This window comes from Pinus tabuliformis, chromosome 3_2, assembly GCF_031772625.1.
Source record: "Pinus tabuliformis cultivar Carrire ecotype Pingquan chromosome 3_2, CPIR1, whole genome shotgun sequence".
Lineage (NCBI taxonomy): Eukaryota > Viridiplantae > Streptophyta > Pinopsida > Pinales > Pinaceae > Pinus > Pinus tabuliformis.
This window is the reverse complement of record NC_142302.1, coordinates 874,619,298-874,634,876: the sequence shown is the minus strand read 5'-3', so window position 1 is coordinate 874,634,876 and position 15,579 is coordinate 874,619,298. Positions and strand designations below refer to the sequence as shown.

Sequence of the window (15,579 nt, the reverse complement as noted above, 5' to 3'; positions counted from 1 at the left end):
CCTTTTACCATCTTTTATCCACCATGCCTATGCATTTACAACTTATTTGATAAATAACCAACAAAGTACTCTAACAAATTTTTTTAATTATATATTTATATTTTATTTTATGTAATCAGACATTTAATAAAATTTATAACATTTATTTAAAAAATAAAATTTAAATTTAAATTGTATAGATATATATCTATATAATTTTTAAATTTAAATTATATATATATATATATAACATAATTTATCTACGTCATACCCACCTAATCAAAATACATGAAGATATCTCATATAAGAAATTATATGATATACAATTTAAACTGAAAATATATAGGAGACCTTTCAAAATCATCACTTTACGCCCACATATTATTAAATTGATAATTTAATATAATATATAATGAGAAGTGGAAAAGGTATATACATGATATAAAGTGAAAGACTCACAAGTCAATTCTTATATATAGAGTGTCGTGATTAAGTAAAATTTGGAGAAAGTTCAATAGAGCCCACTGGAATTCAAAATTATTATCAACTCAATTCCCCCCGCAACTAAACGTTCAGGGCTGTGTTTTTCAAATTTCATCCAAAACCTAAAATATAGATGTAAAGTGTGAATGATTAAATTGCAATTTGATAATTTTGATAGCCTTCCGATATAATTTAGACGGTTGAGATTTCACCCTCAAGGTCTCAAAAATGGCAGACAATACGTTGCTATTCAGTGATCATTCGATAGCCGCCCATATATTATTGAGATTTGAAGATTTCGACAATGGGTGCGCGAAATTGGTCGATCATGAGTTTCTCTCCAGTCATGATTCAATAACCGCCCAAATAATTTTTAGGATCCTCAGATTTCAGCCATGGAGAATTTAAGAGTTCAGCTATGGGCGCACAAAAATTGGGAGATGATGAGTTCTCCGTAGTCATCATTAGCCAAGATTTCACCATTCAGCGCACCAAAACTGGTAGATAATGAGTTGCTCTCCAGTCATCATTAGGGCTATGTATATATCCCTTGAACCCTATGCATGATGATATGGTTATGTATATATCCCTTGAACCCTATGCATGATGATATGGTTATGTATATATCCCTTGAACCCTATGCATGATATATTATTTTCTGCCCTGTCACTGTCAGATAGGGTTATGTATATATCCCTTGAACCCTAAGCACGATATATTGTTTTCTGCCCTGTCGCTGTCAGAGAACAGTGAAGAGGGTACAACAGTTAGGGCATGCCAATGGCAGAACTATATGGGGTATGCCATAAAATATATGGTGGTGAAGGACGGGTAAGATCTCCATCATTCAGAAATGGGCACTGTGGAGATATACGCTCGTTAGTGGAGAATCTAATATCGGCCACCAACTGTCAGTCTCAACTACACAGAGGGTTGACATTGGGTATACACCGATCACGTGTCGTTGAAATTGGCAGACACGATGTACAGACCAGGAGGTCCAGTAAACGAAGACTAATGCTTGCCTTCATGATGTTCTCGTCACGTTCGTGAGAGTTAGCGCGTTTTAGCAATTTTATACTTATGAAAGTGGTCGACTTTTGGTTTTGCAATCATCCATTGAAACTCAAAATCCAAAATGAGTACCTGCTTTCTTCACACAGTGGGTCTCTTACATCATGCGCAATATAATTTGTTTTGAAGTTTTTTCTCATGAAACATGATTTCTGGTTATGCAGGACATCATAATTGTATTCTGTCGAAACTTCAGGGTGTTAGTATTACTTGTTGTAGAAAAAAAAATCAAATCAATTATATTACAAAGATTTTTTTTTTCCAGGAAATAGCAGGACAAGTATTTTAATTTCATTGAAGTTTTTCTCATTGAAACATAATTCTGGTTTTGCAGGACATCATGATTGTATATTGTCAAAATATGGAAGCTTTTATTATTACTTGTTGTAGAAAAATAATCAAATCAAATATATTACAAAGATTTTTTTCCAGGAAATAGCAGGTCAAGTATTTTAATTTCATTGAAGTTTTTGTCATTGAAACATAATTCTGGTTTTTCAGGTTGTCATGATTGTATATTGTCAAAAACTGGAAACTTTTATTATTACTTGTTGTAGAAAAATAATCAGACCACTTATGTTACCAAGATTTTTTCAGGAAAAGTCAGAACAAGTTTTTCAATGCCATTGTTGAGTATCATTCTAAAGTCATCGACATTTCTGATATGAATTTTCGTCATCACCCGTCAGACCTGAAATACAGAGTTCAGCTTTCAATTGTGAAAAGCTTTCTGAATTTTTCAAAAGCAAAATCTATGTCAAGCTGTCAATATTTGGGTGAGGAAAGTGTTGGTAAAACTGGCATGGACCCTCACAGTCAGTCTCCCTCTCGTGCTCGTACTCTGTCAGATGTTGTAACGCGCAGTTGTATCAAAATTCAAAGTTTGTACAGTACCTTCATTACCATTGTCATCAACCAAACAAAAACTATAATTCACATCATTACTTACTATTGCATCTCAGGCCTGAAAATGCAGGAAAGCTATTTATAACAGTTGTTGTCCAAAATCCAAATATATATTCATAACTATTATTATCCCATACTCTTCCTAGCTATGAAACTGAGGCTAACTTCATTTTTCAATCTCAACCGTGCCATTGTGAGGGGGAATTTCAAGAAATCTCTTCCTAAACACTGATACCATGATGAAATAAGAGATTTTACCATGGAATATCTAGCAAGGTAGGCCCTCACAAATATTTCTTTCCCTGTATATTGATTCTCAACCGATTTCCACCTCTAAAGTTTTCTTCCTCCTTTGTTCCTCATCCGATTTGGAGTTCGGAGTATAATATAAATATAGTAGCCGCCGATATTAGAAATATTTATAAGTAATTGCAGTAGATTTTGTTCTGTAAATATTTTGTTTAATGTTATAGAAAATCATGGGACATTTACAGAGATTCGTAATTTGTTACTATCATAATCATAATATAGAGTAATAATTCTCTGGATTATAAGGGATTTCATTGCTTAGTATAATTTTTATTTAGATTTTAAACATTTTTTTTTCATTCATTTCTTTTATATAACATGAAAATATATCATTTTAGTTTTTCTTTGATAGATTATTTGATTATCTAGGTAGTTTTGTGATTCGACCTATTTAAATTTCCAACTAATCCTGTGTACTATCGTATTCTGTTTTAAAAAAAACACACAAATATAGTATTCAATATTATATATATATATATATATATATATATATATATATATAATCTCAACAATTTAAAATAATGATAAAGACAATTCACATTGGGTTCACTGGGATCACTTCGGAATCGTATGTCATTCATTTTGGTGGAGACAATGGTATGCAATATTAAAATTTTATATTATAAAATATCTTGCGGTTATGGCTATATTTTATAAGATTTAAATTTATGGTTGTTGATATAGTTTATTTTCATATTTTTATATTTGATGGAAAATAAGTTATAAGTTTAGAGGTGAAAGGCTGTTAATGTATTTTAGGGTGAAAAAGGTTTTGGATTAAATTTGGTGGAAAAGGTTGGTGTGGCCAAACAAAGTGTCTATTTTTTAGTGATTTTGACAGGTTACATGCTAAAGATTGGTGTGGCCCAAAGAAAGTGTTATTCTTTAGTGATTTTGACAGCTTAAATGCTTTTAAATAGCTGTTACCCAAACTACACATGGCCAATCATCTCTCCACTGACATTATCTAATAAACAATATATAAAAAAAACAAAAAAATATAATTGTGTTTTTTTTTAAATAATCTATTTCCCAAATGATTAATCTCTTTTAATACATTAAATAGTTTTTTACTTCTTAAATTATAATATATACAGTTTAAACGCTTTAAAAATATGTTTTCCTTGGTAAGAAGTTTGAAGCAATAAAGAACTAATACTTTTCTTTAAATTTTAGTATTCAAATGGCTAGTACTATTATATAAAAATGATTATTTCTTACATTTTTATACAAAAAAACTAAATTATTATTGTAAAAAATTAACTCTTTATTTTCATTAACCAAATTATTATCCTACAAAACTTAACTCAGTATATTATTATTATTATGGTGAATAAATTAAAATTCAGTAATACATATTCACTATACGTGTGAATGAATTAACGGAACCATCCTCCTGTACTACATTGACTATCTATCTATATCTATATCTATATCTATATCTATATCTATATATATATATATATATATATCCCCTTAGCGTTAAAGAATATAAGAAGTAATTCCACTAATCATATCCCTATGTAAACAGATTGTTAGAACACTAAGAGAAAATCAGCCCCCATCATGATCCTCTTCAGAAAGCTATTTTAAAGTTAATATCCAAAAACACATGTGCAGTGAAGAAAACAAGAAATCAGCCCATTTTTATATACCAGTTTTTTTGGAAGGAAGGAAGTACATAAACTACAGATAAGTGCAGGTCAATTCATAAATATATTCGCAATCAGTAAATGAATTTCTAACGCCATTGACAAATCAGGTTTGCTGAAAATTAAATCCTGAACTCATATGTAATAACACACTTATCACCTCTCATATAGTAAAACTACGAAATAACTAATATTTTTATATTGTTTACATGCGCAATTACACTTATCTTCATTCTCATAATTCTTTATTTGCCAACCCAGCAGAAACAATTCTTCTGTTTGGTTTACAAGTGCCACTGAAGGACGTATATGAAATTTGAATTACGGTGTATAGAAAGCTTCAAAAAAAGAAATGCTACTTAAAAACCGAATAATTAATATTTTTATTCCTTGTCCTGAATTTGTTTCCTAGCTTCTATTGACAGATGAATTAAATGATCGATGTAGAACCATTTTGAGAGATATTCCACTCTTATTAAATCCTTGTCCGAGCTATCAACCTCTTACAGTGAGCTTAGAAAATCGTGTTGTTCGGACTGTGTGTCACTGCATGGCGAGTGCGTGTGTCTTCCTTCATATGTGGTGATAACCATCCGGGGATCATCAGCTAAACGCTCGACTCGCTTTTTCACACGACAATTATTCTGTGTGCAGCGGTAATAACTTCTGCAAAACAATGAACTCCCCTGTCAAATGCCGATATGGATGTTCTGTATCGTAACACGACATATACTTTACCATATTTACAGTCCACAGAAACAAGAAAACCTAATACTTCGCATAGAAAATTATCACCACAGATTACAGACTCTTCTCTCTGAAATTATTTTATTTTGATGAAGCGATCCGGATAATAACTTAAATTGGCTTTTATTGCCCACATCATGAATATCACACAAACAGATATGAATATGAAATTTCACTGACATGATTGTAAACTTCAGAAATTATCAATGATAAAAAATTTCCGAAATCTAACTAATATAAACAAGGCTAAATATCACCTCTTCACAATATTTCAAAATTTACAATTCAACACAATATTTCAAAATTTACAATTTAATGATTAAATTTTACTCAAATTTGTACATTTAAAAAATAAAAACAGCGATAACGAGCAAATCAAAAACTCCTCTACATCTTAAAAATAAAAACAACCCTAACAAACAAATCCAAAACTCCGGAATAAAAACAACCCTAACAAACAAATCCAAAACTCCGGAATAAAAACAACCCTAACAAACAAATCCAAAACTCCGGAAACCTAGAGTTACACTGACATAACTTTATTGCTTCTATTATATATGCCATAGCTTCAGCAAATCGGTTGGCTGCTAAATATTTCTAAATATATGATAAAAAGCCTGTATATTTTGACAATTTGCATAAATTCATATATTTTGATGTTTCGTAAGTGAATCAGGGTTGGCATATCACGCATTTATATAGTCGGTCTGGCAACACAAAACACATCTTATAATTTAGGTAACAACTACATATCCAGTGATACGAAACCCATACCTTGGATTAATTGACAATTTGGTTTACCTGGTGAATTGGTGAATATAGAGAATTATTTAAGAGAAAACCAACATAAAATAGAGTTAGAACTATTTGTTCACTTCACTTTCAAAATATTGAAATTTACTCTTTCAACTTTTTTTTTAATTCAAACACAGCTCACTAAACAGTCCACAGGAACCCATACCTTGGATTAACTGACCATTTGGTTTACCTGGTGAATTGGTGAATATAGAGAATTGTTTAAAAGAAAAGAACTACTTGTTCACCTCAGTATCAAAATATTCAAATTTAGTCTTTCAATTTTCTTTTTTATTCAAACACAATTCACTAAACACTCAACATCAATCAGAGGTATCCAAGCCTCTCTTTGTCTACTGTTTCGATAGCGGTGTGCGCATCTGAAGCCCATCATGTGACCACGGGACAGAGGTAGCAATTACTAAGAGTACTGCACTTTTCTTTCCATAGTTATTGGCTTCTGAATCAATTCTCTCATGTTGCATGGAATTGTGACAATTTGTTCATACATATAAATCTGGTGTATTTAGTTAGTAGTATTTGTAAAATTTCATAGCACTTTTATAAAATTTGCATATCTACTTCTGAATCAATTCGTTTATAAATATAAATCTGGTGTATTTAGTTACTCTAATGTTGATATTATGTGTAAATTTCATAGCATTTTTATAAAATTTCCATATTTCTTTCATATGCATGTCTTTTAATTTTATTTTTTTTAACATTCAATTAATTAACAATATTATTATTTTTAATATAAAATTCATTTAATAAGTTCTTTTGCTAAATTGTAAAACCAAATAAGAATATATACCTGTGTGGAGGATATTAACTATCCTTCATTTTATTTTATTTTTGATGTTATCATTGGATCTCCTAAATAAAACTCAATAACAATTGTATCCAAACTAAGTTGTTACGAATATACATGTTCCAATGAGCTTTCATGCAAAGCTTAAAAGTAATGGTTGACATAGTCCAAAGTGACATGTAACATATTTTATTTTCAAATATATAAAATAAAATCAATAACATACAGAACAATCATTTTATGTTCACACTCTTGATTAAAATTTCAAATATATAAAATAAAATCAATATTATACAAAACAACCTAGAACGATAAGAAAGGTAACAAAGTAAGAAAGGTTGTTTTCTCAAGTTTTACTTAAAAGACATACATGCACATAGCTATAAAGCATTAGTCTAGTGTGCCTTATTGAGTGGGTTCCTTTTCCAAATTGGATATGAAAATTTCTCCAACTATGAATACCTTTAAATATGTCATATTGGAGAAGAATACCACACACAAAACCATGAGTTTATAATTTTTATTTTTTATTTTTTTTATTTAAATTTTAATTGAGCCTAGAGGTTCATTCTATAAACCACGATGTTCATTCTATAAACCACTATGAGGGGATATGTAAGTTTGTCTATTAGTCACTTGAGTTGGCACATGCCCCTTAAAAATAAAAATAAAAATATAATAAAAAATAAATATGCAATAAAGTAATTAGAAATAGAAAAACATGTAAATAAAATGTTTAAATCTTATACTTTTCAAAATTATTTCAAATCTATATTTAAATAAACTATTTGAATATCTATGTCAACTAATATATGTTGAAATCATATCTATATATAGAAAAAAATTGTTTAAATAAAATATTTTAATGTCAAATATATATATATATATATATTAAGTTTTTAGGGTTAAATGTATATTTGGTCCTATATATACTTTATTTAACATTCAAAAATACAATTTAAAAAATTCAAAATAACACAATGTATTTTAGGTTCTAAAGAGGTTTGTACAAGAGAAAATTTGATCCCTTTGGGCTCATATTAGATGTGTTATTAATATGGATCTAAGCTTGTTTATTTAATGTAATTTTACCATTAGAGAAGAATACCGTGTGAAACCATGGTTTGTGAAAACCTATAACCAAAAATTTCCATCCATAAATTTACTATTTTATCTCAATTTTATTAAATTTATTAATTATTAATTATTATTATTATTATTATTATTTTATTTCTATTTTTATTTAATTTGGCCATTAGTGAAGAATACCATAGGACCTCACTTAAATTTAGTGTGTTATCTCAATTTTATTTTAATTATTATTATTATTATTATTATTTTCTAAGTAAGGCTAAACTATTATATTACAGCAAGAGCAAAATTACATCATCAAAATTACAACAGGGCCGCGGCCCTGTAAGACTTGTCCTGGGACAGACAGTAGACTCAGGAGTATTCATTCCAGGATTACATAGGATGGAAACTTAGAGCAACACTCATGTAGCTGACACATGGACAAAAACAACATAAACACTTGAAGAACACCAACACAGAACAGAGATAACAGATAACCGACACAATTACATAGTGACAGAGTGACAGACACATATGTGACCGCGAAGGGAGCTGACAGAGAAAAATTCTTGCTGTAAAACCTGGAGCGCGAGCTGGGCATGCTAGTCTTCATCAGTTGTCTGCGGTCCATCCTCCGTCTTGTAGCAGGGAGGCTGGAGGATAGCCTTACCAGGATTGCGCGTTCCACGGTCACTTGGGCCAGCACCATAGTCACGAACAGGTTCACTCGGGCCTGCTCCCGGGTCATGTATGGGCCTCAGCATCTCAACAGTAGGGAATTCCATTTCCAAAGTGGGAACAATCCCAGGAACACGCGGAGGGTTGGCACGGGGATTGCCTTCATCATCTTCATCTTCCCAAGGATTGCTGCAGTGCTCCACTGAAATAGTCACGAAAAAAGTGGAATTGGCCAAGGTACAAGGAAGGCGGTATCTAACCATTCGGTGCTCCGTGTGCCCACAATCCATTCTCGCTGGAGGTTCCACCATTCTGCCTCTGCCCGGGGGCCTTCCTCTCGATCTTCTGCGCTCAGAGGTTTCTTCAATTGAGGAAGAAGTCGAAGGGGCTCTTCCACTGTAGCCGCCCCTTCCACTGTTACCCCTTCCACGATTACGCCGCATACTGTTCCTCTGTACAGGATGTTCAATTCCCCAACGAAACTGCGGATGACTGGTTTGCAACACCACTATTTGCACAGGTTCACTGCCTGACCGAATTCTAGCCCTCCAATTGCCCAATTCTGTAGCTGCAGAACCTTGACCGTCACTCTCAAGGCCTGAATGAGAGCCGAGACAATGAACCTCCACCACTTCCTTCGAAACAAGAACAGGAGCCGACGAGAGATGCGGGTTTGTAACACCACCAGTCTCCCAAGTACGCAGCACCACCAAACTCTCGGGTTCGCAACTAGCTTGCTTGTAAGCCCGCCAATTGCCTAACTCTGTGGCTGCTAAACTGGCACAATCGCTCTCAGAGCCTGAGTGGGAGCCGAAGCGATGAACCTCCGTCACCTCCTTCAGGACCAGAACAGGAGGAGACGGGAAATGCGGGAGAATGTCCGAGAGTTTACAGCTATGATGCGCCATGTTTCACTTCTCAAGACGCGCAATGAATGTCGACGGGACGCCACTGCCATCAACCTTAACTTCCCTCCTTAAATGCTGCGTGCTGGTGTAGTTAGGGTGTGTCCTCCTGGCATGCGTGGCTTGTCTGGGCGGACACCTGCCCTGCGAACGAGCCTTAGTCTCTATGTGTCTAGCAACCACCCGCATCCAGGGATTATTATTATTATTATTAGTTTTAATGTAATTTGACAATTAATGAAGAATACCATATGACCTAAGTTAAATTTACTATGAAAGCCATAGTCTAACCACTAAATTAAGTGGGTCAATTATTCTCATAGGTAGAGTTGGATTTATAACAGATTCAAAAGTTGTTGAGTAGCTCATATATGTGGTGCACAATTTTGTTCAATTTGGGTAGTGGCTAATCCATTTCAACAAGGCACACACATATTCCAAAAATCCTTAGAGAAAAGTAATTACATGATCAAACTATTGGAAGAAGATAAGAAAAAGAAAGGAAAATGTAGGGGAAGGCTAAGGGGGGATCAATAGTGAGTAGGTCCACCAAGGACATTTCTAGAATGGGAGGGGCATGGTCATGTTACATAACATAATATAACATATGTTTTAATTTTAATTATTGTTATTATTATTGTTTTTTAATGTAATCTCATGAAGTAAAAATGTTACATAACACATTAAAAAAATATTCACATATTTAACTCTTACACATCTAACATCTAATGGCTACACATCTCCCCATGCTAGGCTTTATAGTGTTTCTAGGTACAAGAACATAATATTATCTTAAATTATCCTTAAAATATAATGTTATCAAAAATTAAAATAAAAATTTTAAAATAATTTATTTATTTACTAATATTTTAAATATTAGAATACCATTGTGATTAAAGTAATGGGAGATAAAGGGTTTATTCAATGTCCTATGTTCCAACTGTATATAATATAATGTTTAATTTTATATAGTACCAAATAAATAATGTTGACAAATGTTTGGTGTGTTCACTATAAATTAAATTCAATTATGAGTTTAAGTGTTTTGAAAGGAGATAATGATAGGTAAGAATATGGGGTTAGTTCTCATAAGTTTTATAACTATATTAACAAGTATATAAAACCTAAAACACCTTGAGAAACATGAATGATATATCCTTCTATATCTCAAAACTTAAAAGATGAAAAACATTTTATCATGGAGTGCATGGTCTACATCAATATCACATCTCATTTTCAACATAATGTGAGCCTATGGAAACCCAAGTGGTTTCAATAATATTATTTGCAAGCTATTTGATATTAGAAAATAGATAGATAGATATTCCCCTAAGGAACAAGATTTCCTACCTTAGAAATATTTATGGATCCTGTGATGGGGTGGAAACATTCCAAGTGGTTTTGTACAAGATGAAGTTTTGTATAGAAGACATAAATTTTGACATTAAGAAAATCACAAAATGAGAATCTAAGAACATTGTGGGATATGGAACTCAAATCTTAAAAATTGAAGGGTCTATCCTCATCCTTCATGTAGAAAAGCTCTTCAATTTTAAGTGTTAATTAGGGAGTGCCTAAATCATAGACTCGAAGACTCATTTCACCTATTTTTAAAAGTGGGGATAAAATATACCCCCCTAGTTATAAAAACATTTTGATTAGTTCCATTTTGGTCAAGCAACATACATGTATACTAGCATACAAGATCAACATATCGCTATAAAGCCATGAAGATGGAACTAAAGGCCAAACTATATTTAGAGGCTATCATTTGACTATGGACCACCTTGTTATACTTAGGATCATTGAAAATAATATCAAAATAATAAAATTGATCTTCATGTTGTTTAATTGACTTTAGAAAAGATTTTGACATAGTGCATAGGACTATCATCTAGAATAGATTAGAAGACACAAAATTTCTTTTAAATGGAGAGATACCACTAGAATATTATATGAGAATGTTATTTTCATGTTTACAAACTATTAGGGCTATCTAGAAAACATTAATTGTCATATAAGATTCAAGCAAGGTTATATTGATTCCCTTACCCATTTTGCAATATATATTGACAAGTTAGAAGACTATTTGTAAGATGCACGTTGTGCGAGTTTAACTCTTATTACTATAGTCATCCTTGATTCTATAGCCTAACTCTTGTTGATATAATCATCATCCTTCTTCTTTACACTATTAATACTGTACTTATTGTGATGAATTCTTATGACCTTGGTAAGAAACTAAAATTCATTAAGGACTTCTACTCTAATATAAATATGACTATAAACAATCACAAAACAAAGCTTATGGCAATTAGATATAATATATTACCTATCATACTTTGATTTATGACAACAACATCATGGAGGAAGTACCTTCATATAAATATCTCAAAATTGATATTCATGAGAAGTTCAATTAAAGCTATAGTGTTGAGAAATACATAAATGGAGGGTGGAAATCATAATATGGGCTTGAAAACAATTATAAATTAGGAGAGATTTGGCAATCAAATAGGAAAAAATTCATGTTCAAGACTCTTGTCACGCCCATTATGTTATATGGATGTGAATTTGGGGATGTTGTATCATTAAAGAATCTTAGAGAAAATTGTAGTTGATCTAGAACAATTTTAAAATTATAATCTCAAAATTAGATACAATATAACTTGTTTTTTCCTCCTCCTAGAAGTGAGTATTTCATCCTTTGAGAATATAGTTATGATTAATTTTTTAATATACAAGAGTAAGATAAACAACTTGATTGTAGGAGGATCTAAAGAAGTCATTATGAGAAATACATATAATATTAAATAAATTATTATATATAAATTTAAGGAGAATCTAAGAACTAGAGGGTAAAGAAAAGTAAAGAAATCATATGGAGGATGTCAATTACTAATCTAGAATATTATTTTTCTCTCTAGTTTGACTAGTGTAGAGACAAACTTCGGCATTGCTAAAACAATAACACTCTCTCATAAGTTGCATACTAATATAAATGTTGGACAATTTCGAAAACAATGTGGGATGAAAGAATACATTGTCTTTGTCATATTTATGATAGAAAGACTATTGAATATGATAATTACTTACTCCTAAAATGTCTTAGATACCAAAATTTGATCATTAATGACTATCTTAATGTTTTTAGGGCACATAAATAACATTTTAGAGAAATCAAAGTAATCCCTTTCCTTTATAAGGTCTAATAAACCAATTTTATTTTTCGTAAACACTAATTATCATCACCCTCATCATATATAAACAAAAAATAAGAAAAAAAATATTTCACTAGTAGGTGATTTTGACATACAAGTATGAGGAAGATGTGTATTTATTCAATCCTTCACCATAAGTTTAGACTTGACATTTAAAAGAAATATAAGAATATTCATTGTTTTCTATAAAATAAATATTTCAATGAAATATAAGAGATCTCTAATGTTTTCAATATTCAACATAGAGTATACAAAATGTGCATATATATAATATATATGAAGATATTAAAAAAAAAAATTTACCTTAATATGAAATCTTATTTTATATTAGAAGTATTGAAAAAACAATTATACCTTAAAATATGTGATACTTTTTAATATCACATATTAAACATAAAAATATATTTATATCATAAAATTTATAATATAATTTCATTTGCACATTAATATAATGCATTTTAAATGAGGAAAATGGAGTTCGCACTTGAATTTGGGGTTTTATCCTATTGTCACTCTCACCCATCCACTGTTGTGGGCCATGGGTTCGATCATTGTATTGAGTTTTCACTATGGTGTGGTGACATAGATCCTAGATTTCTCAGAAGTATTGACAGTTGGGTGCATTTGTTCATGTCTATGGTGGAACAACCTTTCCTATTTTTCCGCTTGGTTTTTTTCTCTGTGAGCAATAGAAGGCAATGTTTTGCAAGTGTTTCACATGTCTACCTATGTTCTAAACATAAATTGTAGGTTCGTGGTCCAACAAAGTATCGAGCCTCTATTTAATTTGGTTGGTCTATGGTTTGTTTGTGATCGTTGCGATGGGTGTGCCCAAACAGGATGCTTATCATGTCCCCTTACATTTCCGTACCATTTTCTCTTTGTGCTCTGTTACTATGTAACTAGAGTCGATGAAATTTACATTTCCTATGCACAATGGGTTACCTTTTCTTTAGAACACTCCCAATTGTTCTCGTGGGTTCGGGAATTATGTTCCTCTAGTAGAGTTCAAGCATAAAAGCTTTCATATTTTTATTAAAAATATGAGTGGGAAGACCTCAATATTATGGACAAGGTTCTATCACTTTGTTTTCTCTTTTAAATAGAGTACAAAAGAAAATGGGGCATACCTACAATATACCATAATATTCTATATGAAGGGAAGATGCTCCATGATTCTTCCAAGATAAAAGGTTATGGAATCATGAGGAATTGAACCATTGTCATGAATATGACACTATAAGGAGAAGCTGCAAGTCTCAAGATACCTATTGGAGCATTTGTCTCTTTCAAGGATGGAGTAAAAGGGAAGTATTCCATCCCAATAGATCATATCCAAAACAATTGAGGAACTTACACTGTAGAACAAATGGAACAACCTTCAACCATGGAAGTTAATATTCCAAAGATAAATTCTCTATCCTTTGCTCTCCATTCAAAGGTTGTCATATGTACTTCAATGACATTTGCCAGAAACATGAAGCTTTACACTAGTGGGATTTTTCTTCTTGGACATACAACTGTGATCTTTATTTATGTTCCAAATATTTCTTGATTGTTCAATTAGATACACAGAAAGATCTAGAGTTTGTTCTAAATGAAGCGTCATGGTTTTGGGGTACAAATTGGCTCTTTATTACTCCATTGTTTCAACAATTGTATGCCATAGATATGGTGGTCTCTATATTTCTGGTTTGGGTGAGACGTCCAAACCTTCCTCTTCCCTTCTAGCACAATAAGGTCCTAGAGGACATTGGAAATACTCACCGTAAATTTAAAAAGATGGACCTCAAAAGAACAAAGAAACGTTTATTTACTTTTGTCATAATTTTTGTGGAAGTAGACCCTAGCAAAGGTCTACTAGATCACATTATATTGAAACATAAAAACATTCAATGATATAAAGTATTAGATTATGAAAATAAGAAATTCAAATGTTTATATGTTTCCAAACATGACATTTAGAGAACACATGTTCACATGCTAAAATGAATCCAAAATAGAAAAGGAGGCATGCCCATAGGCAAAAAGGATGGCAAGTATTATATACTCATCTCATAGAAGAATAAGAAGAAGATATAATGGAAATCCATCCATTACAATCTAGGCTCAACGTGATAACCAAGAAGCAAGGAAAATTAGGGTTCAAAACAATATTTTTTCTCTTATTGTGAAAGATGATGATTTTAATGAGATCTAGAAAAATGATTAAATAGGGGCAAAAAACAAGCACATGAATCTAAAAGCTCAACTCATACAAAGAAACCACATCAAAAGAAATAAAAAATGAACTTTCAATGGTTACTTCAAAACCAAACTCTAAAAAAAAAAAAAAAACTAAATAATTATTATTATATTTAACTTCCTATTTCTCTTATTGTAAGTTTATTTCAATTCTTTTCTTTTTACCTCAATGCCATAAGACTTTATTTTTAAAACAAAATTAATTTTATTCTTTCTTTTATAATAAATAAAATTACTAAAAAAATAATACATTTTAAACAAATATAAAGTTGATTCAATAACTGCTTGATAAAGCTGAAATATTCAAATAATTAATTAAATTATTTAAATATTTTATCTTATAATTTAAAATACAACTTTTTATAAGTTAAGACGTCATTAACCTGCATTTTATTTTTATTTTTTATGATTTGGTACATCATTAATACTTTTAACACTTTTATCAATTTGCTTTTAATACCTTAATTGTATAACTTTTAAATACTTAGAATGGTTTACTTTTCTCTTTTCATAATATTTAAGGTATATATGTGTAAGTGTTTAGTATACAATTATTAAAAAAATTAACAAAAATAATTAACATAGTGGATAAGAAGTATTTACCGATGCCGAAGTAATTATGACGTGAAAAAGGTCGGCACAAATGACGTGAAAAAGGTCGGCACAAAGAAGCCCGTTCATTATTATTAATCTATTATAGG

The 15,579-nt window shown here is 31.2% G+C and overlaps 1 protein-coding gene across 1 annotated transcript in view; it reads right to left on the bottom strand.

The window, feature by feature from the left end:
• Positions 1 to 4,574: 4,574 nt before the first annotated feature.
• Positions 4,575 to 15,579, bottom strand: part of LOC149183404 (WRKY transcription factor 71-like) — a 47,202-nt gene continuing 36,197 nt past the window's right edge. Inside the window, exon 3 of the mRNA XM_089418725.1 lies at positions 4,575 to 5,069. Coding sequence (XP_089274851.1) covers positions 4,907 to 5,069 — 163 coding nt within the window. The 3' untranslated portion in view covers positions 4,575 to 4,906. The remainder of the gene's footprint in view (positions 5,070 to 15,579) is intronic.